At 35.2% G+C, this 23037-nt stretch overlaps 1 protein-coding gene across 1 annotated transcript in view; it reads right to left on the bottom strand.

Moving 5' to 3' along the window:
• Nucleotides 1-7520: 7520 nt before the first annotated feature.
• SLC1A1 (solute carrier family 1 member 1) overlaps nucleotides 7521-23037 on the bottom strand; it is a 45470-nt gene continuing 29953 nt past the window's right edge. Inside the window, exons 3-12 of the mRNA XM_034410334.3 lie at nucleotides 19474-19566; nucleotides 18390-18504; nucleotides 17591-17633; nucleotides 16809-16913; nucleotides 16117-16301; nucleotides 14843-14950; nucleotides 13954-14076; nucleotides 13084-13278; nucleotides 11787-11921; nucleotides 7521-9984 (exon numbers count right to left, since the gene is read on the bottom strand). Coding sequence (XP_034266225.1) covers nucleotides 9744-9984; nucleotides 11787-11921; nucleotides 13084-13278; nucleotides 13954-14076; nucleotides 14843-14950; nucleotides 16117-16301; nucleotides 16809-16913; nucleotides 17591-17633; nucleotides 18390-18504; nucleotides 19474-19566 — 1343 coding nt within the window. The 3' untranslated portion in view covers nucleotides 7521-9743. The remainder of the gene's footprint in view (nucleotides 9985-11786; nucleotides 11922-13083; nucleotides 13279-13953; nucleotides 14077-14842; nucleotides 14951-16116; nucleotides 16302-16808; nucleotides 16914-17590; nucleotides 17634-18389; nucleotides 18505-19473; nucleotides 19567-23037) is intronic.

Below are 23037 nucleotides of genomic sequence, written 5' to 3'. Positions count from 1 at the left end.
CTTCACAAAAGTATAGTTTCCAGTGCACTTGGGGAGTGAGAATTTTTAAAATTGAGTATAGGCATATTTCATGTATATGTCGGACAAGTTAAAGGAACTGATTTTGCATTAACTGGCAGCGGCTATTTACAATTAAGAAATAATGGATTAACTACCGTATCAAGGACAATAGTATCTTCTGAGATTTAGGCCACAGAGGGAAGAGTACACTCAGAATTTTAATTCTATTTATTCAGCTTTACCCATGCCAGAAACATGATATGATAATAGTTTCTCTCAATATCTAAAGAGGGCTTTTAGCTTATTGCCAAGAAGCCCTGGTTTACAATTGGATTCATGTGGGAAGATTTCTAGATTCAGAAAGTGCAACTTCCAGGTAGATTTTGTTTTTTGTTTTCTTGCAAACAAACAATCCATCTCTGATTCTTTTTGGAAAGGCAACACAATTATTTGAGGAGAATATTAACGATTCTTTTTCAATTTTGGAATGCTTTTGCTCAGGAAACAAAAAAATGACCTTGAACTACACAAATTTATTCTTCACAGCAAATTGCTAAGTCAAAATTACGTCTCAACAGTTGGAAGAAGATCAAAGTAATTTTCTCTTAAAATTGCTGTTTTAAACGATTGTTCACCCTTACCACCTTGTAAGAAAATGATTTATACAAATTGAAACTCTAATGGAATGGCAGGCCTCTTTCTTTCCGCTCCGATACTTCACAGTGCACAGACATTGCCATCCCCAATTCATTTCAATCAGCTGAGTTACTTAACCTTGGAAGGAGTAAAATTCCACATCCAAAACTGAACTCGTGATGTACTCCCAGATTTTTAGAATATGCTCTGGGAAAAATTAGAATTATTTTCCTGCTTGCTAATATGAGAATGTTCTTGCACAAATAGGTGACAAATAGTTGGAGCAAAAAACAATGTAGACTTTCAAGACTAAACACAACATTGTATAGAAATATTTTTTTTAGGATTACATATTTTTAAGCAATATATTATTCAATTAGAGCATTAGCAACTGATGATTCTGTTTTAATTTGTGGGGCTGTGGATTGAGGTACAGATTTTATTTATTTGGCCACGTCACCATGAGTAATAACAGCCACAATAATGAAAGGAATAATGAAAGGAAAAAAATAATGACAGGAAAATCCATCTTAGTTCTTGCTAAATTGTTCATTAACCTATAGTTCAGTAACCATGTTTGCATGGCTCATTCAACTGGACTATGAGGTTGGGAGAGAAATCTGTCTCATAAATGATCTGCTTAACTAGGTTAACTAGAACATTTACCTCTTATCAACTCCTACTACTAACAAACAAATTATTTATAGGAGAGCAAAGTATCATTTCTGACATTTGTCACTGGAACAATATATTCCACTTCTGGACCTGTTTTGTTTTTCCTGTCCTGTGGGTTAAATTTGGAGGTGTACAGAAGGTAGGAATCAATAGATGTTGGTAAGGAGTGACATACCATCCCAATTGTGCTACTTTAGATTGTTTTCCTCTATGTGAGTTTTTTTTTAATTAAAATTGGGGTGGGGGGGGAGAGAGAGGTCCTCTGCAGCAGTGAAAGAGCTATAAGAAATGGCAACAGCATGGCAGAAACAGCCAGCACACAAAGATGAGTCATTTAATTTAGGGAGAGGATGACAATGACATCTGTAACATTGAATTATAACTTATTATCTTTTAAAAAATTAAATTGAACAATTTGGATACCAATTAAACCACAATGGTATATAACAAATAATAATGATATATTGAAAATGGGTATGACAGCCCTATTCACTGGATGAACAGACATTATTCCCTGAGTAGCATTAAGAACATAAGGATATAGGGAGTGTGGGGGGATTGGCTGGTACCCTTGGCTCACCTAGTCCAGCAGTTTGTTTTTAGAGTGTCCAAGATAGCCCAATAGTCTTCCAGCAGATGATCTTCAAAGGTAAGCACAACCACCCTCAAGTTTATATACTGTAATATAACCCAAGATTTCCATGAATTAGTCCAATTCTTTTTGGAAACCAGCTATGCTGAATTCCCTTGTGGTAGGGAATTCCAAAACTTAATTAAGATCAGTTGCTTCAATGCCATCAGCCTCAGGAAAAAAAATGAAGGCAAAAAATAACCCACCACAAATTGGAAATGGAGATTAATCTTGGATTAAAAAGATGATGGCCATGATGTCTCATCCTATGATAGTACCTAACCAACTTTGAAGTTTGTTTATTTATTTTTATTTTGAGGCTGCGTAATTCCATAGGCAGCTTACAGATAAAAATTAAAAGAAAACAAAATTTATTAAGAGAGAGAAAAAAAGCAAATGACTAGAAGCCAAAGTTCAAAATATCAAACAGCCAATAACCAACTAAAGGGATTTGATTCTGAACCTAACTCAGCAGCTGAGAGAAGTTAAAATGAGAAAGGTTAAAATAGGTTTAAGCTATTTGGCATTTGGATGAGTTTTTCTTAGGGAATTTCAGAATTGTTAATCAAAATTGGGAAATTAACACATCTAGGAAGAAGGGGGCTGCAAAATATTGGTATACTTGTTGGCAAGAAGACTGAATGATGTGTTTTTGTAGTTACCACTAGTTGAGGTTTTCGTTAACCTTTGTCAAAGCACTTTGGCTGATCTCAAGAAGCTAGACCCAACTAATACCTGGATATACAGCCACCAGGAAAATTCAGTCCTGTAGACTAGATTGGGAAAGCATTTTTTTCCCAGAAGTCAATAGATAAGAATTTTTGTGTTGTTGCTAAAAGAGCTACTTGGACCTGGCTATGTAATAGTTAGGCATTGAGCTTTGACTTTATCTTACAATCATGGTCAAGTACTTCCACATGCTCAGTGCAAACACAAGAGTACGTGGCAGACATGTGACAATATAATCACACCAATGACTTACGAACTTGTGTCAGTTGTCCTGATGCAAATATATGATTGCACCATTTGCAGGACGATGTCATTGCATGCATGTGGTCATTGTCTTTTGGATGCTACTGTGGAAGCATTAAAAAAATCAAACAATAGCAAACTGCCTCCCTGTCCTGTACCTGAATTATAAAGAGAATAATTCAAAGTATACTTGGTATACTTCTGAAATCAACATGATGCATTATACCTGTATGTCCTATTTGCAAAAAAAAAAAAAGTTACCTTTATGTAAATCCATGTAGGGTTGAGCTACAATTGCCTATTTGTTTGAAACTCTTTTCTAAGAACATAAATATAAATTTCTTTTAGTATATTCTCATTCTGTGCAAGTAAAATTAAGTGGACCAAAGCACTTTCTTTTATAGTTTCTATTTTGGTGGAATAATGAAAAATAACTATTTTCCCCTAATATTCTCTATCACAAAACTAAATACTAACTAGCATTCATACTGTTCGGTATCCTTCTGTCCTGGCTTCTACAATATACTGTAATTATGATTTAACATTAGCAGATAACAGATTCAAACACTTTCTTGCTCAAAAGAAAAGTATGTGGATGTGTATGTCTGAGAGATAAAAACCAAAAATAGGAACAGAAAATTATGCAAGGTCAACTGAGGCAGATCAAGACCATGATGTGGGTCCGGGGAGTGGATGGTCTGCTCCTCCTGGCAGCTATTTGTCATGAAGGAATTGTCCTTCAGCACAGAGATGTTGATTGGACTTCCTGGAAAAAAAAAAAAGGCAAGGTGGCTGAGAAGCATTGCCTGATTTTTATGTGAGGTGCAATATTCTTTGGACAGCATGTCAGGGAATTGCGCAGCAGGTATCCAAATGAAGTAATAGATGCTGACACAAACTTGTAGTTTTATATAAATAAGTATATTTTACATCTATCTATCTATCTATCTATCTATCTATCTATCTATCTATCTATCTATCTATCTATCTGTCATCTGTCTATCTATATCTATCCAGCAAACTAGATAGTCCGGCAAACAGGAGCATCATGAGGTAAATCACAGAGCACACAGGGCACACAGAAGAAAAAGGCTGGGAAAAAAGGAAAACTCCCCTTTCATATCCACAGCAACCAATCACAGCACAGATTGCCTCATGCAGGTGCCAGCAATCTCAAACCAATAAATATAATTGTGTGTTCTGGCTCATTGTACAACCCCATTGTACCACTACTAAATTTAAATATCTTAACACAGAGTTTTTGTTCATGCTGTTGTGGCCTCCACATTCTGCAGATACCCCTGCTTAGCACAAGCCACCTACTTCAACTACCCTCCTGTTCCAGTCAGCCATTTCTTTAAAATGCCCATGGCCACATGATGTGAAAGTAACATGTCTTTCAGATCTCTAGAAGGGTCCAAAAGTGATTTGCAAGGGAAGGGCTATGGCAGACATTTATAGAAGTGGGCTGAGCAACACTAAATCGAGCACCAATCTCAAGTCTGGGAACAAAGATAAAAGGCCCAAGAATTAGCACTCAAATATGGCAAGGCTGCCCAGCATTCTGGATGGGCAAATTACCACCTACATATGGGATTGGTAATCACAAATACTATGCACTATTTTTATTATAACCGTCATTCTTCTACTTTTAGCCTTCACCCCCCTGAATTCAGTAAAGGAAATCTCACCTTAAAAGAGCTTTTCTATTTCAGATTTTCCTGTCTTTAATAATTGGGTATGACTTCTCTATCCTCTCCTATATTTCGCATTATAGAGTTGCAAATCTTTCTCTCCTTAATCCTAATTCCTCTCCCACATTACTAATGGCATTAAGACAATTAAAATATTCCAATTGCATACCATTCTACTTCAGAAAATAATTCTATTGAATCAAATATGGTATATAATAAGTTTGCACTGTAATTGTAGCAACACCTTTTTTACTTGTAGGTTTTCAACTATATAAAAGTTAAAAAAAACACTGCAAAAACTGAATTCTTTGCAGGAATTCCAGGGTCATTCTAAACATTTCTACCTTGTCTTTAAAACTATTATTTTTTAAAAAATCCTACACAATACAAATGGCAAGGAAACTAGTTTTAATTGTGATATGAATGCTGTATGGAGGAGTTGTTTCTAATCCAGCTACTGTTTCTGAATTCTGTATTAAAGGATGTGACAATATAGTTTCATGGTTTCATGACTGCAAACAGAATAAATAGAAACCATCAATTACCCATTCTTTTTTATTTCTGAGGTTAGCTTGCTCCTTCTAGTACAATGTGTTACATGAGAATCCTACTCATTCCTCCTCTGCATCTGCTTCATTTCCCAGAATCTGTTAGTATAAATGAAGATCATGTTTCAAAAATCCAACCATGATAAATGAATACTAAAAGCTTAAGCTACCTAACTGCAGTAGGTACAAGACAGGCAAAAAACGTGGTTTGCCCTAATATAAAGAGATGCATTCATGATTTTGTTGGTCACTTCTACTGCTAGAAATCTGCCTGACTCGACCTGAAAATGTCACCCGGCGGAATCTGAATTCTTTACGGGCATATTGGTTAAGCATCTGGATGTGTGGTCAGATGACTAAATTAGGAACACGATTTTGTGTAGAGATGCTGATTTACATCCCTAGTCAATTTCCTGCCTCCTCTTTCTATGATACTATTGTTACTGGAACTATTCAAACATTATTTCATGGGGGAGGCAGGTCTGTCAAGCAGAAAAGATCAGGTCCACACATGATGGTCCAATTAAACTGATGTATTACTACTCATGCCTATGCACAGAAATCTTAACTAATGGTTAGCACCTGCTAGGGAAGGAGTCCCCAACCCTCATGCCGCGACCCACTACCAGGCCTTGAGCCTTTCAGAACTGAGCCGTGGAAGTGGTGGGCGCACGTGGAACCATCCCCTCTTCCTCCCAGTGGTCCGCAAATCTGAAAAGATTGGGGAACTCTGTGCTAAGGATTAGATAAGGGATGAATGAATTCAAAGAGTGGGTGGAATTAGCTTGTTTGTGGCTATGTAGAGATTCTAGGCTGATCCTTTTTTAAACTTCCCCTCCAGGTTCTGCCACTTTTTCCCCTAGGAGGTCCTATTGGAAGGAGTAGCTTATGAAGCAGGGAGAAGGGAGGTACTCTGAGAATCAAACCAAACCAAACCAGTCTGCTCACAAAAGGGTCTCCTGCTCAACTGCAGAGCTCTTCTCTAACAGCTAAGCCTACTCAGCAAGGCCTCTCAGCTCCTAGGTTTCAGGCAGAAATCATGAAGAAGAGATAGAACCTGCCTAGAAATGCCTGAATTCATCCGAAGTATTGAACATAACAGATAACCTATTTATTACTCAATATTTTATACAACGGCAGGGTATAATTATTGAAACATGAACAATTCATTCTTTTTGGGACATAAGAATGGAAGAAAGCCACCTTTGTGCATCTTTGTGACATCTTTGTGCATCTTTGTTTAAATAAAATTAGTTAATATTATAAAGAAATTAGGCTGCATACACAAAGTATTTTAAATATATTTTAATATTTAGAATATAGTATTGATACATACTGTTTGTATATAAGACAACACTGCTATTCTCCCAATAGGAAATTCCTTGCTACTCTTATTCCATGTCTGAAAATGTCCTAGGAATACTATATTTAAAAGGAACTTGAAATGCTCAGGTAATATACAGAAACTCCAATGGAAATGATTAATTTTTGCACATGTAGGCCTCTGAAAGAAGGGATGCAGCCCTTCAACCGGGCACATAATGTACTTCTTTAGGACAGAGCCAATATTTGTGATTTGTTGCTTCAGGCTCTCCATTAGTAAAAAGAAGTAAACTATGTATTGATCATGGCTTAGGATGTGTACACAATTGATTCCATTGCTTAGGATTGTTTCTTATAGGTTGCTTGCTTCTGTCATCCCAAGTATTGAAGCAGTTCTCTTCAAGGTTCTTTAGGAGTTTCAGGTCTAATTCACCACTGTTTCTTTAGGTAAAAATATCTGCTAAATGTATGTTTGTTTGTTATATTATATAAAGCCAGTTTGGTGTAGTGGTTAAGGCACCAGGTTAAGGCCTTAGGCATGAAATATGGCTCGGTGACTTTGGGCGTCAATTTTGTCTCAGTAACCTCACAGGGTTACTTGTTTTGGAGAAAATAGGAGGATGGAATATTAAGTAAATTTGCCACCATTATAAGAAAGTAATAAAGGCAGGATATAAGTAAACCCATCTGGCTTAATTGTAAAACTTTTGTTACTTAAATATAGGCGAATGTTGAAATCCATTAACATAGGAGTCATCAGGAGCCACTTATTTGAGACTAGCTCCTAATATGGCTTTTCACAAAACTATGTCACAAGAAAACTCCACAGCTCTGAACATGCTGGCTGCTTCTCATAATTGACTGGGAAGAAAGAGCCCATTTGTGGGGAACTATGGCATAGGCAGACTGCACAACAGGAAGAGGAATAGAATGGCTGCGTTTTCCTTCTATCCTGCTTTTCTAACTAAAACAGATGAATAGAAGCTCCCATTCTTCATCAGTGCTGATACACAAGTCTAATACAGACATAGAACAAGGATAGACTGGATGATCAAACTATTTATTGAAATCAAAGAAAGGGAACATGTATAGTATTGAAGGGTGCAAGGAAAAGGCAAAATACTATTAAGAACATTTCTCCCCCTAACAATAGCAAAGCTGTACAAATGTTTTTTAAAAAATAATTTTGCACAAGATTTACACTGTACACTCCTTTATTTGTACAAACAGATCAATGTTTGCACTTTGCGCATTTCATTTATAGCTTATTATATTTAAATACATACAGTACAGTATTATGCCTTTCACACAATTAAGGTGCAATTTATCAAAACATGATTATTTGAATAGTTACTTTTCAGTGTTCTTTGGCACGTACCTGGATTATTTATTGAACAGAACAGTGTAAGACTGTCTAAGGCTACAGATTCGTTGTTCGTTGATAGTAATTAAGTGCATTTTTTTCAAATTAGCACAAGCTTATTTACAAAATCATTATCTTCTATGAATTTCAGTTTGTGTTACGTAGCTAACCGGCAATGTCCAAAGAAAAGTTTTATCTTCTGCAATAATGTTTTTCAAGAGAGAATAAAACTGCACCATAGGTATTGGTGTTAAGCACTAACTAGATGAACTATTTAACAGTACGGAATGTTTTCATAAAGAAATCACACTCAAATGGTCCATATGAGAATACATCTCCATTACTCTACACTATGAACTTTCATAAAAGGCTGCTATTTATCTTTCACCAGTCAAGGTGTATATGCTGGTAGACAAGCTGGTATATAATTCACCATAAGCCTGCTTCTCGGTCATGAGACCTGTATTTTGGTACTGCAAGCTTTCTGATTCAGTTACAAGATTAAACAAAGAAGCAAACAAACAACATGCAGTGAATCACATACAGTAAATGCAATACTTTAAAAACATACATTTTCTCTAAGCCATTCAGTGAATAGCTGTGAAGTTAGGGTTGTATTCAATTACACCCTCTCCCTCGATAGAATAGCATCTGCAATGACACATAAGGAATTTGGATTGGAATGGACAGGAGACTAGAGGAAAGATATGAAATTATAGTTTGCTTGTATACCCATGAAATGCATTCTTTTATCTCCTCTATCAAACAGAAAGCTCTAAAATTGTGTCTTACAGCTTCCAAAAGAAGATTACCAAATGAGGAAAACTACATTATTAGGGTTTACTGTAGTTTGCTGCAAAGCTGTTGTGATTGGATTATTCAAGAAGTTCCACTATGTCATAGCTGTAATTTCTAATGGAAATGAAAATATAAAGTTCTCAAGTAATAATTTCCAATTTCAACAACAAGATTTAAAAATACACATATATTTTCAAAAACTTCACACTTACTCCAGAACTATCCTTCTGTTTTTTCTATTTAATAGTTAATTAGCTACAGGAGTAATTATTTTTGCACAGAATCAATTTAAAGAGAAATGTCTCAGTAGCAATTGGAATATAAGAATAGTGAGGATATCATTTTAAAAAATAATTCTGTGCATGGAATTCTGTGCATCTGGAAATACTGTTTTATTATTCCTCATAAATAGCTTGTTCCAGCTCATTGCTCCAACTTCTGGGAATGGTCATAGTAAGCAGACATCTAAGAATCCCTAGAAATACGACACAGCTTTTTAAAAGATTAATATTTTTATAACCTGGCTTTTTCATATATCTGTACACAATGACTGAATCCTGTGATAACTACGAGCCAAAGACAATCTGTCCCAAAGAAATGTATTTATCCTCTGAATCTCGCTAAAAGATTTCAATTCAGAATCTTAGACAGGTGCTGCTGAGGAATCTTAGAGTGCTAACATTCATTCTCAACTATGACGGAACATTTTTTCTGACAACATAACTAGGCTCGAGAATATACTTATATTTCTGTATTGGGCCTCCTGAAGAAATCTCCACAGCTCTGAACATGGATGGCTGCCTCTCATCAATTGACTGGGAAGAACGAGCCCATGTTCCCAGTTGTGGGGAAATATAGTATGGGCAGCCTGTACAACAGGAGGAATGGCTGCATTCTCTGTTTTTGAATGGCTGAGGGAAATGGGAATTGTGAGATATAGATATATATAGATATATATTCTTTTCTCTGTATGCCTGTAGGAATACAGGCAGAAGACAAAGAACAGCATGAGGAATCGATAGTGTAATGATCCCAAGATATGGATTGACTTAGGGTCTCTCATGTCCTTTAATCCAATGTGGTCCTCTGTTAGTCAATCGACTTTAGAATTGTGATGTCTGGGTGAATGATATGGTGTCAGACTTATCAACCGCAAAAGCTCCATTCACATAGGATTTTTTTGTCTCTTTTTCCTCACTGTCGGTTGTTTCCAAAGCAAAAGGATTCACAATGTTAACTTCAGAGATGGTGTCCATCTGCTCTAGTTCCATTTTGGAGAGTTTTTCCACAACTCCAGTTCCAAAGGCATCACCAAGAACATTAACCATTGTTCTGAATCGATCCCTACAAAACAACATTTTTAGGATAGTCAGGATAGGTGGCAATAAATTCAACCTATATATAAACAAGATTTGTATCCCATCATTATCAATATTGGCAAAAATATGTCAGTTTAGAATTCTTACACTGTAACTAAAGATATGATGCAAAGATCAAATAAATTTTGAGGAGTCTCATGTGGCAATCAATAATTCATTTTTCAACATTGGAATTTTAAGTGTCCTTGACCATCAAAGTCCAATCTAATATCTGTTGGCTTTCCCGTTTCTGCAGAGCTATCTGCTTTGGGGTCAACAGAATGACAAAAAAAAATGCTGGGGTCTAGGGTTACATTATACCTACATCTTCATCACTTATGTAGTATTGGAGATTTCTAGGTGGCAAGTACTAGGACCACTGAACTAAAGACACGGTAAGGAAAATACGGAATAGCTATACAAAGTGGGTGAGAGAGAGTAAGGAAAAGGATGGATGAAATGCTGAATGCATCTGGGACAGTGGTGAAATGTAAAATCTGTTACTACTGGTTCTGTGGGCGTGGCTTGGTGTGTGTGGGGGGGTAATGTGACTGGGTAGGCGTGGCCAACTTTTTTTTTTTTACTTTTAAAAGCATTTTTCTACAACCTCTTTGGCTGAAGAGGTTGCAGAAAAAAATGCTTTTAAAAGCCTCTGACAATCCCAGCTGAGCCGCGCAATCAACAGAGGCTTTTTTTTTTACTTTTAAAAGCATTTTTTCAGCCGGGGAGGTTGTAGAAAAAATGCTTTTAAAAGTAAACAAAAAAAAAAAAGCCTCTGATGATTGTGCAGCTCAGCTGGGCCTGGGGCGGGGGGCACAGGGATTTTTGCTACCGGTTCTCCGAACTACCTGCTGCCATCGCTACCGGCTCGGGAGAGCCAGTCCAAACTGGGAGCATTTCACCCCTGAACTGGGAGGACTACAGGTAGGAGACAATATCCTCTGGAATTTTCATCATATTTTGTGAATAAAATAGGGTAACTGTGTGGCAGAGCCTTCTTATAAGCACTGACTTTCTTATACAGTACTTTGGTCATAACTTTTGACCAACCTAAGGGAAATGTCAGTCACCACTGCTATAAATTCAAATTCTAGTAAATGCAATACTACTTCTTCTGCATGAAAGAGTTTTTGGCCTTTGGAAAAAGAAAAACATTAAATCAGGAAATCTAATGACTGTCTTAAGTGTTGGAGTGTTGATTTCCTATTCTCCAGACACATCTTCAGCAGATTGGCAGGGCCTTTTTTAAAAAAAGGTGCTTCCACTTGGCAAAGGTATGCTAAGCACTTAATATAAATTCAGGGATATTGAACCCTGCACTCTGAGTTACTTTTTACAAGGTGAAAGATTATAGAGTTAAGGTAATAAGTGAAACAATGTGAAAATCTTCTAAAGTAATGAATTGCTTGGTATTTCATTCCTTCTGTATATAATTATCATGTCATTTTCTTCCTGCTGAAAGAATATGTCTTCTGAAAAATGCATCAGATGTGATTACAAGTTTATAATGATATTTCAGATGGTGTTAATTTTAGCTACAAATAATGAAAAAGTTCATGCAAAAGAAAAAAAGGGAATATTATTGAATATTCTGGAGCGTTAAAATGAATACTCAGTCCAATACTTATTAATACTGCAACACAGTGTCAACTAAATGTTAATGAAGTTGTGAAATATCTTAACTGGTGCCAGCAGAAAACACTCATTAGAAGTATACTGATTACACAATGCAATGGGTTCATTGATATTTTTCATGTAAAGAGATGCATAAGAAGTGTAGGAACTTACAGAAGCCAGTCCACGGCAATAATGAGGGTAACATCTTCAGCTGGCAGTCCCACTGCACTCAGTACAATCACCATGGTAACAAGGCCCGCCTGTGGTACCCCTGCTGCTCCAATGCTGGCAGCTGTGGCTGTCACACTGCATCCCAAATCAAAAAGACAAAATAACTGAGGTGGGGTCTGACCAACAGAACATAAAATGGTATTTGTAAACTCTGTTGATGGCGCCTGAAACTGCATTTGCCTTGTTTTACAGCTGTTACCACATCACTGATTCATATTTCTTTGTAATCAAAAGACAATGAAAAGGGCAAAACAAGGTGCTTCTGAACAACATGAATGGAATAAAAAAAAATAAAAGTAATGAAATAATTGGATGAAATTGAAGTAGGAAATGGTGGAAGGAATGTTTTAGAGATGTTTATGGGGCAGTGGGATGGTAATATTAAAATGAATGCTGTAAATACTAGGTGGTGGAAAGGAAGCCGTAAGCGATACAAGAATGTTGAGAAATAGGAAGGCTGCAGGAATAAACAGTGTTAACTGGACAACTGCTCAAAGGAATGGCTTACAAATTGTTTGTTATTATTTCCTTGTTTAAGAGCTCCCCATCTTGAGATCCTTTTCTTACTAGCTTCTCCAGACATGGAATAAGACTCATTATTACTCTTTCATAAAAATATTTTGACATTGAAGATGTGTTACACTGCTAACTACTGCCAGCTGAGCCAACTTGCTTGACAGAATACGGTATTCAGAGAAGAGAATATGTCCCAACTTGAAAAACCAACAATCTATAACTCTGTCAAGAAGCTACAAACCTCTTTTCTGCATCTTCCTTCTATTTCTGTTGTCTATCAAGTCAAGCAATTTGTAACATAATATATTTGAAATTAGTTATAAAAGGCAATATGGTGTCCAAATATGATGATCTTAGTTGAGTAATACAGTTAAATTCAGTGATACTCTGAATTTAGCAACACAATGTGTAAATTAGTAATGAATACAGCTAATCGGTTTCAGTGCTAAGGCAATCCACTGAGCACAAAGTTGAGTTTTACTGTTAAGTGTTGAAATATAATCCATGCCACAATTTAATTGTGACCAGAGGTCTTGTTTTTATGAGAGTGTATTGCAGCAAAGCATAATTTTACAGGAAATTCATCTCAGGAAGCTAGATGACCTTCAAGGTCCCTTGCAACATTAAGATTCTCTGATTCTAAATATTATAGATGATGAAAAAAGGTAATGGTTACTGTGAAAATAATAAAATAAAATATGTGATACAGCATAATCCTTACCTTATGGTCACTATTTGGCCAATGTCTAGCTCTAAGTCATTAAGCTGTGCAATAAAAACAGCAGCTACTGCTTCATACAGTGCTGTTCCATCCATGTTGATAGTTGCTCCAACTGGTAAAACAAATCGAGTAATTCTCTTGTCAACATGATTTTTTTCTTCTGCACAGCGAAAAGTTACTGGTAAGGTGGCTGAACTAGATCCCACAAAATCAAGGGGAAAGATAAAGACATTAAGAAGAAATAGTCAGTAAGAAGCCAATGTGCGCATTTATTAATTTCACAGTCAGATTAAGACAAAACTAACATCAATAAAAAATACAGCATGTATGTGATAAAGTCTAAATTAATATTCTTTATCTTTATCTTTATTCAAATTTCTATACCGCCCTTCTCCTTTTGGTGAACAGCCAAAAAATAAAACATTTTATATACAAAAGTTAAAATAAATTTAAAATAATTAAATAAATTTGGCCCATTAATTTAAAACATTCCAATTAAAACCATATCAAAATTATTTAAAACCAATCATAAAATCAGGACAGCCCGGCTAACTGAAAAAAATAGGTTTTGAGAGCCCGACGAAAAGTCCGGAGGTCTGGGATCACTCGTATCTCTGGGGGCAGATTGTTCCAGAGGGTGGGTGCTACCACAGAGAAGGCTCTCCCCCTGGGGGTCGCCAGCCGACATTGCCTGGCCGACGGCACCCTGAGGAGGCCCTCTCTGTGGGAGCGAACTGGCTGGTGGGAGGCAATTGGTGGCAGGAGGCGGTCCCGTAGATATTAAATGAATGTCTGAAATAAATCCATGTGTAAATTCATTTATACTGTATTACCCAAATGTAAGCATAGGAAAAAAACTGTTATCCTTACCTGGAAGAAATCATGAGTGCGGTCAATAGTGCTTGAGCCATACCTATGGCAAACTGGTATGGATTCTTCCGCACTATGATTAAATATATTAGTGGTAGAATTACCACAGAATGGATTGCAAGTCTGAAATAGGAAACATACATTAACTACAGGAATATTTAACATTAGAATCGTAGTGAACAGATGTAGATGGGTTTCAAAATTTATCAACAGTAAGAGAAGCAGATTTTCTTAAAATCTATAAAGCTGTTTAGGCTAGACCACAAATTAGCCCTTTTGTATTCGATAACATAAGGTAGAATGTTTTTAAATACTAATAAAAACTTTCAATTAGTCATTAATTAATCATTAAATGCATGTAAATCAATCTGGATGTCTTTTGTGTTCTATGAAAATAACTGAAAAGTGGCAATGTGGAACAGAGAAGAAAGAATGAAGCAATCTTTCCGTCTCTTCTTTAAGCAAATTTCTTGAAACACATTTGTAGGTATTTGCAAATATCATGCATTAGGAAATCCTCTATTCTCCCAACATTTCTTCCCCACTTGTGCAATGCACCCAAATAATATTCTATTTTACATGAATCTAATAAGGATTTCAGACCATGAATATGCAGCCTAAGAATAGTTCACAATAGTCCACCAATACTCAGATTCAAGTGCTTTCTCTTATCTTTCATATCTGAGGCAATCTGTTTTTTTAATATATTGCCTGAGAACTAACAATTGAATTTAAAATATTATATTCTTAATTCAGTATATTTTCAATGTATCTGAAACACAATGAATATCAATACAATGAAAGTTCCCCTAACTATAGAAAAACCTGATTTATCAATTCAAATTCAAAAGAAAATAAATACATTTTATTAATTAGAGGAATAACGTACCCACTCAACACAGTGGCCATATAAAGACCTAATTTGCGAAAAATCTCCCAGTCTTCAACTTCTATTATCTTTCCAGCAATCAAAAACAAAATACCTAGAGGCATATACCTAGAATGTACAAAGAAACATTACAATTTATGCCAAGATAATTTGCAACTCTTTATTTGCAATTCTTTCTATATAACAAGAATACACAGGGGAGAGGAATGCAGTATTATTTCACAGACAGGATATTTATCTAACTTTTCTTACATCTATTGGAAAGGATGGAAAAACTAAATGGACAGATCTGGATATCTGAATAGTGTTTTTGTAGATTGTTTAGCTGAAGTAAGCACATTTTCCCCAAAAGATCCATACCACAAAGTAAGATAATTGGTGACAGCTTTCTTCTGGCCATTTGAATGGAAACTTTGAGGAACAAAAAGCAATATTTCTAAGAAATCCAAAAGATTAGTAGGATTATTGGAAGTTTGCCAAAAAGATATTGATTATACCAATCCTTTGGGTAGAACCAATTGTACAATTTTGGCATTCCTAATATAAATCTATTTAATCATTCATTTAAAAAGACAGTATTACCATTAAAACATTATAACTAAATAAAAATAATCTTATAGAGTAATCCACAACCAATATTTCAGAAGCTATCAAAATGATTGATTGATTCTGATTGTGAATTATTTTGTTTGAATTTATTCAATTTCAACTTATTGAACAAGAATGGTGCCATTTTCCACAAAAAGATATCTTAAAAAAACAAATGAACCCATCTTAAATCCAAATTTGATGTATCTATGGAAATCATTCAACTATGGCTACTGATGAGTAATTTATCTCATTAATTTCCATGCATCTATTCTAAGCATGATCAAATCTGCATTTAATTTATAATTTGGAACATAAATTTTACTGAAATTCTAATTATTTGGCGACCAAGTTAATTAATTCAACTTAGCATGAGAAGCAATTTCTCAAAATGATATTTTGTTTGATCAAACCATTCAAACTTCCAGGTAGATACTTTTTTTTTTATTATTAGTTGAACTGGATCCTTATGTATATTTTAAATTATTTAGATACACATATGTACATATGTCCCATATGTAGCTACCAAATGCAAAGCATTCAAAGGTGAGGTTTGCAAAATGCATGAGCAAAGCAGCCATATCTTCTCAAAGGGTGGCAGACTTTCTGAAGCCTTTCCCTGCTCTTGGATCAAATGTGCAACCAAGTAGTAAAAAAAATTAATGAAAAAATACTCTCTCACTTACCACATAATTATCTGAACTATATACATTGTGGCATCGTTCAGGGCATTGAAAAAATCCACCAGCACTTGTCCTTTTTCTCCCATTTTCCCAATAACGATTCCGAAGACAAGACAAAAGACTATCAATCCAAGCACATTAATACCATCCGAATACATGCCCACTATTTTGTATTCTTTAGTTTTGTTCTGTAGGTTGAGAAGGGAAGACGGAAATGCTCAACAAGCAATAACATATTTTGCAAAGATGAAGATTAAACAATTAAACTCTTGTCTGGGAGCAGCTTAACCTTGCTATGGGTTTGTTTGTACTCAATTTTTTTGACTATATAGTGTCATAGGGCATCTGTAGCTTGATCTTAAAGGAGTTAGCTTTGCTACCCATTAAATGGGCAGCCCATTAAAAGGGGGTGGAGCTTTGATCATGACACTGGGCCCATCATCAGGCAGATATTGTCCCCTCCTCTACAGACACTCCTGTCTTCAACTTCATGTTATTAGCCATTATTTTAACAACCTGAATTTCACTATACAAATTATTTCTACATTATTTCAGTAATGTGAATGCTATATAATACACATTAGCAGCCATATCATAGGAATCACCTAATAATATCTTAAAGACTTATAGCAATTAAGGATACCGGAATCTTTCTGTTGTGCCACAACAGAATGACACAGTTGCCTTCTCTTTACCTGCGAGGTCTCAGTTGGCATTATAGCTGTGATTGGTTCATCTGTAGGAAAGGTTCCATTTTTATCTGTGCTTGTGATTTTTATTTCTTCACGTTTGGTCTTATACTGGAAGGTAAGAATACATGAGTTGTGTCAGTGGAGAATGATGAAGGAAATGTTTATTTTTAAAGCTCTTTTAAAACTTCGTTAATAGGCAAGGGTTTACATGTACTACTATTGCTTCTAAGACACTATCAGTACCATATCTGTTTTATTTTTTGCTATTCCTTTTTCTCTTATTTTTTTATACAGAGCTTGTTACACATCAAAAACTTAAGAATCTGGGCAGATAGGGATCCTTAAGAAATGGATAATTATGAGTATCTGTGTAACTATCAATTGATGATTGGTTCTTGCTTAAAACTAAGGATTTGATTGAGATACATTTTCTAATATTAAGAAAGAAAAGTTAAAGGTGGTGGGATTTGTTTTTAAGATACAAAAGGTACAGAGTCCAGAAGAAATCATATGGATGTTTATTGACTGCCAACTAGTGATTTGCATTATCTCCTCAACAGTGATTATTGGAAAAGGAAATGGATTCTTAATTACAAAATTTCATATTTCAACATTACATACTTTCATTTGATTTTTGTACACAAAGTCTACATGTGTAAAAATAAAGTTATTTCTTCTGGACCAGGATCTAAAATAATAGGTAATAATAAACAGTCCAACCATTACATAAGAAGATGCCAAAATTTCACAGAACTTCTGCTAATGATTACAAAAATAGAATTTACCTGTTGGAAGCAGGCCTGAACAAGATTTTCTGGGAACATATTTCTGTAAAAGGGTTAAAAGAGATAAACATGTAATTGTTGAAAACATATTCAAGAACCATGATGTAATAAGTCTTTTTCTCTTACTTCAAATCTTTGACTTGGCTTAGTTATTTAACTGTTCAAGATATGAACCCTTAAACTATCTGGGTCCTGTACTTTCTTTTTCTCAAATATATTGTTTTTCCCTAAAATTTCAGTTTACAGCACTTTGTTCTTTGTGTTACACAAAAAGCAAATTCCAGCAAGTAAGGAAGGAATCATTCCATGAAATAAAAGAAAAAAAGCAGACATGAAGAAAGCAGAAATATATTGCCTTCTGAACCTGAACAGCCCTGCATTTTTTCTACAGTTGTATAGCAGATGTTATTCTTTTTTTAAAACTGTGGCTTAAATTGGGAGAAAGTATTTTATTATGCATTTTTAATAAATAAATGAGGAATGAATTCAGAGTAAAACTGAAAAGTGGAAGCTGATTTGCCTGATTTATTTTCTTTTATGAAGAAACATTATCAAGCAACTTTCTGAAAACATAGGGGATAAAGGAAAATAGCAAAATGGACTATATATTCTGGAATGGGAAAGGTCACTCTTGAAAATTTCTCAAAGGTACTATCAATTACTCAGATATTCTCCCTATTTATCCATACCTCAGCACAATTCAATAGGGTCCTCATCTCTCAGGAGAATATTTAGGAGACGGTGTTGCCTTATTAAAGTTTTTAAATTGTGAATGTAATCCATTGTTTTAATGACTCACCTAATTAAGTCTAACATGGCATCCACTGTAGACACTTCCGGAGTGCTACCCATCCTGTCAATTTCATCAGCTTTCTGAGATACTCCTGGTTTGATAGTCACAACCAATACAATCCCTATAATTGGAGGGGGGAGGTTGAAGGGGAAGGGCAGAGAGAACACAGCCTGAACAAGTTGAAAACTTGCAGAAAACATTTTTTTAAAAGATAGCAGCGCAGCTATATAAATGAAAGATGAGAATTATGCTTGCCCTAAATTCAGGCCTTGGTTGTTCCAAACATGTAGTTTATTATTTTCTGACATATAATCAATGCTTTATCTTAGAGTATAGGAACACTACTAAATCAGAGCTGAAGACAAACCTAAGTTATTTTGCTAAACCCTGTGGTTATTTACAGCAAACGGGGGGGGGGAGGGTTTCAGCTATCCTTAATATTTCCAATGACCTTGGAATACAGCTTTGGAATTATGGTTTCCCCTCTGATGATGGTAAACCCATTAGAAAATAGCCATGTTGGTTTCTGCTAAGCTTTATTGTGCAACTATGCTGCTTTTTTCACAGAACCTATAGCAAGCTTAACTGTAAGGTATTTCAATTAGTAATCCTCATAACTTTCCACACCTTTGCTTCTTCTTTTTAATCAGAAAGAGGATTGATTAGAAGCCTTCCATTTAGAAGCACCCCAATTCTGCTGTGATTTATGTACAACTTACTTAATCATTCGACTAACTGTCTCATTTCTGTACCACTACAACTTGATAAAATCTCTTTCAGGAAGCAAAACTAGGAGTTATTCCTTCCAAACTAGATAGTCAATCACATGGTTAAATATTAATTTTGATAGTAAAGAGAAACCTGTATCCTCGTGAAATGGCACACGGAGACTATAACCTGGACAAGAGGTGCAATCTCTTACTGTTTATCATGACACTCTAAGATGGATAATATCCAAGTTTGTTCTTCTCTGTAAATCGAAGTTAGATAAAAATTGACTATTTATTGCTAGTTTGCTAACTTATTAAAAATGCCCCACTACATTTCAAATGTAAGGATTTAATTATTCAAGGGTTGAACGACTTATTACCTAAAATTACAGCTAAGGCAGTAGTGAAGAAGTAGTACACAACTGCTCGCAGGCCAATCTTTCCAGAAACACTGGAGTCCAATGCAGCAACACCTGGAAAGATTTTAAGGAAAAAGAGAATTTTTTACTGTATATATTTATAAATAAACCCAGTGTGATATAGTTGTGATATATTTAACTGCATTCTTCATCTTCCTATAATAAGAATTACCTTTCTGGATTGGGTCATAAATCCAAGTAGTCTTGCACTCTGCTTCCAATATTTGCTGACTATACAATCAATTTTAAGTTCACAAGCAGAATATTATGGCTATCATTCTTGCCTATCTCTTGCATGGATAATCAAAGATACATTGTTCTAAACAGGGAGATCTGACTTGGCTGTCAAATCCAATATTCAGATCTCTTTCCTGCTGTATTATAGTGTATCTATGAGTGTGCATGTGCACGTACAGTATGCATATTTTATTGTTTGAGATAAATACTACTCCTTTAACTTGGTGGAAGAAAAGCCAGCAATTTTTTAAAAATCAAAAGAACCTTAAAGAAATTTAGTTATTATATATCACAAAATACTTAAATCGGAATAAATGTGCTGATCTTTGAGTACATATATTCCCATCATGCTATTATTCAAGATAAACTATACAGGTAGTCCTTGATTTACAACAGTTCAAAATTACAACAGCACTAAAAGTGACATATGACTATTTTTCACACTTACGACCATTGCCACATCCTCATGGTCACATGATCAAAATTCAGCCACTGGGCAATTGACTCATATTTATGACAACTGAAGTGTCCCAGGGTCATGTGATCACCTTTTGTAATCTTTTGACAAGCAAAGTTAATGGGGAAGCCAGATTCACTTAATAACCATGTTACTAACTTTACAACTGCAGGCATTCGCTTAACAACTATGGCAAGAAAGGTCATAAAATGGGGCAAAACTCACTGAACAAATCTCTCACTCAGCAACAGAAAGTTTGGGCTGAACTGTGGCCATAAGTCGAAGATTACTTCTATTATATTAAATTCAGGAAAGCAGTCAGAAATAGTCAAAATATTAAAGGCATGAAGTATAAAAATAAGGAAAAAACAGCTAAACATAGTTATAGCAACATGGTTATTCATAGTGATTCACAATACCTCTTCATACCTTTTTATCTTCATTTCTACCATGTCCATAAACCGCTTCAAATATTGTCTTTTGTGTTTCAAACTTGTTACCCCTCTATTTTTAAAGATCTCATCAACTTTTTGGTCTTCTCTTCCTCTCAAATCTGTTCACACTTCCTTTACCTTGTTGTTTTTTGCAGTTTGATTTTTTTTTTCCTATATGAACAATCTACCTCAATGTACATACAGTATTTCATTGTGATAATTTAGTTTTGCACTTAGCTTGTATTCATTCATCATCCATTCTTCACCCAACTCCTCTTGTTTGGCCTTATTCTTAAATTATTTTTCAGTGCATTCAACTTATTTTTAAGTTGAATAACCAATACAACTAATTGACATGATCAACTCTCACTTTCATTTAACAAAGTTGGCTGAAGAACACTAATGCAGTTATCATTTTCCTTTTTCTTACAAATATTTGTTTCTCTCAACAGACCATATACTTTTCATTACCTTCCAACCAGCATTTGCATGTCTTAAAATTTCTCACTCATTTCCCCATCTTTAGGAAACATCTGACCAAGATGTACACAACAATTTATATATAAATTACTACTGTTTACCACATTCTTCCTGTTGAGCACAACAACCTTTGTTTTTCATATACTAATTTTAGGTTCATACTCCTTGTTAGGTAAATTGTATGATGTAATGTCTACTGAAGATAGTTCTCACCCTTAATATAGCGTTATCTGCATACAAAAGTGTACACATATTTAAGTCCCCACCAACTAACATAGCTCATCACTAAGGTGACCAGACGTCCCGCTTTTGGCGGGACAGTCCCGCTTTTTAGCAATTTGTCCCGCGTCCCGCGGCGTTTCAAAAAAGTCCCGATTTTTCATTCTGCCTCCTCAGTCCCGCTGCCTCTTGAGCCCCAGCTGATGGCTAGAAGAAAAAAAAACTGTTTAAACTCTTGCCCGGGGCTTCAAAGGGCCGCCCTACAGGCAATCAGTGTAAAGAGTTCCTGAAGCAGTTTTTTTTTCCCCTAGCTAAGCTGCAGAAACGAAACCGAAACCAGGATCTTTGGTGGAACGTGACAAAATGAGGCAGAGAGAGATTTATTTTTATTTTTATTTTTCCTCCCCAAAAAAGGTAGGTGAAAAACTGCAAACAATGGGAAATTTAGGAGGAGAGTTCAAGATTTTAAAACACAAAAGAAAAAAAAGCTGTATTTAACTAGGGAATTGTAATAATTGAATTGAGATACTATTAATTGTATATTGTGTTGAAAGCAGAAATGTTTAAGTTGTGGTTCAGAGGAATATATGGGGGAAATTATTTGGTTTATTATTATTGGTAAATATAATTAATTGATTTGTAAGAAATTGGATTGCATGGAAATAATTGGAATATTCATGTTCATATTGATTAATATACAAAAAAGATAGTTTTATAACTAATTGATTTATATTAAAATGTTGAATTTGTATTAAACAACTGTATTACATAATTACATAATTAAACAATGTGAGGATGGATATAAAAATAGATGACAATGGAAAGGGGTATAATATAGAATAGAAGGGAAAAATTGAATTTGATTAAGATTAGAGATGAGGATGAAGGGTAATATTGGTTTTTTAAAAAAAATAGATGAGGAATAAATATGGCAAAAAGGAAATATAGAAATTGTAAATTTAATTGAAGTGACTAAACACTGTTTAAATTTGTGAACCGGCCAAATACTCTGTTCAAAGAAAATAAATTGTATGTTTGTATGTGTGTTTCTAATTACTGCTATTTATTCATATTTGTTCTCTTTTATTCTTTAAAGTTTAACCATTCATTCTTTATCTTAATATCTTTATATTTGTTTGGGGTTGGCTTTCTTCCCTTTCATCTTTTTTATTGTACAGCAATCTTTCTCCTCAAACCTACCACCTCTCTCTTTTCTTTCCTTCTTACTTTCTCTTCCCCCCCTCTTCTTCTCCTCCCTACTTCCTCTTCCTTTCTCCTTCTCCTCTCTTCCTCCCCCTCTTACCCTCACTCCTACTCTAATTTCCCTTCCCTTCCTTCATCCCTCTCTATTGCTGTATCCTTTTGTGCATATGGACTACTCAGAGGGCTGAAAAAGTTATTTTTGATTGATCCTCGCACTTTTGTCCAGTCCTCAAATTTACGACTGTCCTCACATTTTATGTTTTTTGCCCTATCTTGTCATCATGGTGAAGAGAAGCAGTTGTGAAATGAGTGACATGGTTGTTAAGAATGCTGCACGGGCATAAATGTGAGGATGGTCATAAGTGTGAGGACCAGTCAAAAGTGCGAGGACCTGTCAGAAATGATTTTTTCAGCCCTCTGGTTAGTCCTTTTGTGCATATGGACTACTCAGAGGGCTGAAAAAGTTATTTTTGACTGGTCCTCACACTTTTGACC

This window comes from Pantherophis guttatus, chromosome 2 (genome assembly GCF_059756535.1).
Source record: "Pantherophis guttatus breed Tessera chromosome 2, ASM5975653v1, whole genome shotgun sequence".
Taxonomy (NCBI): Eukaryota; Metazoa; Chordata; class Lepidosauria; order Squamata; family Colubridae; genus Pantherophis; species Pantherophis guttatus.
This window is presented reverse-complemented; position numbering and strand designations above follow the sequence as displayed.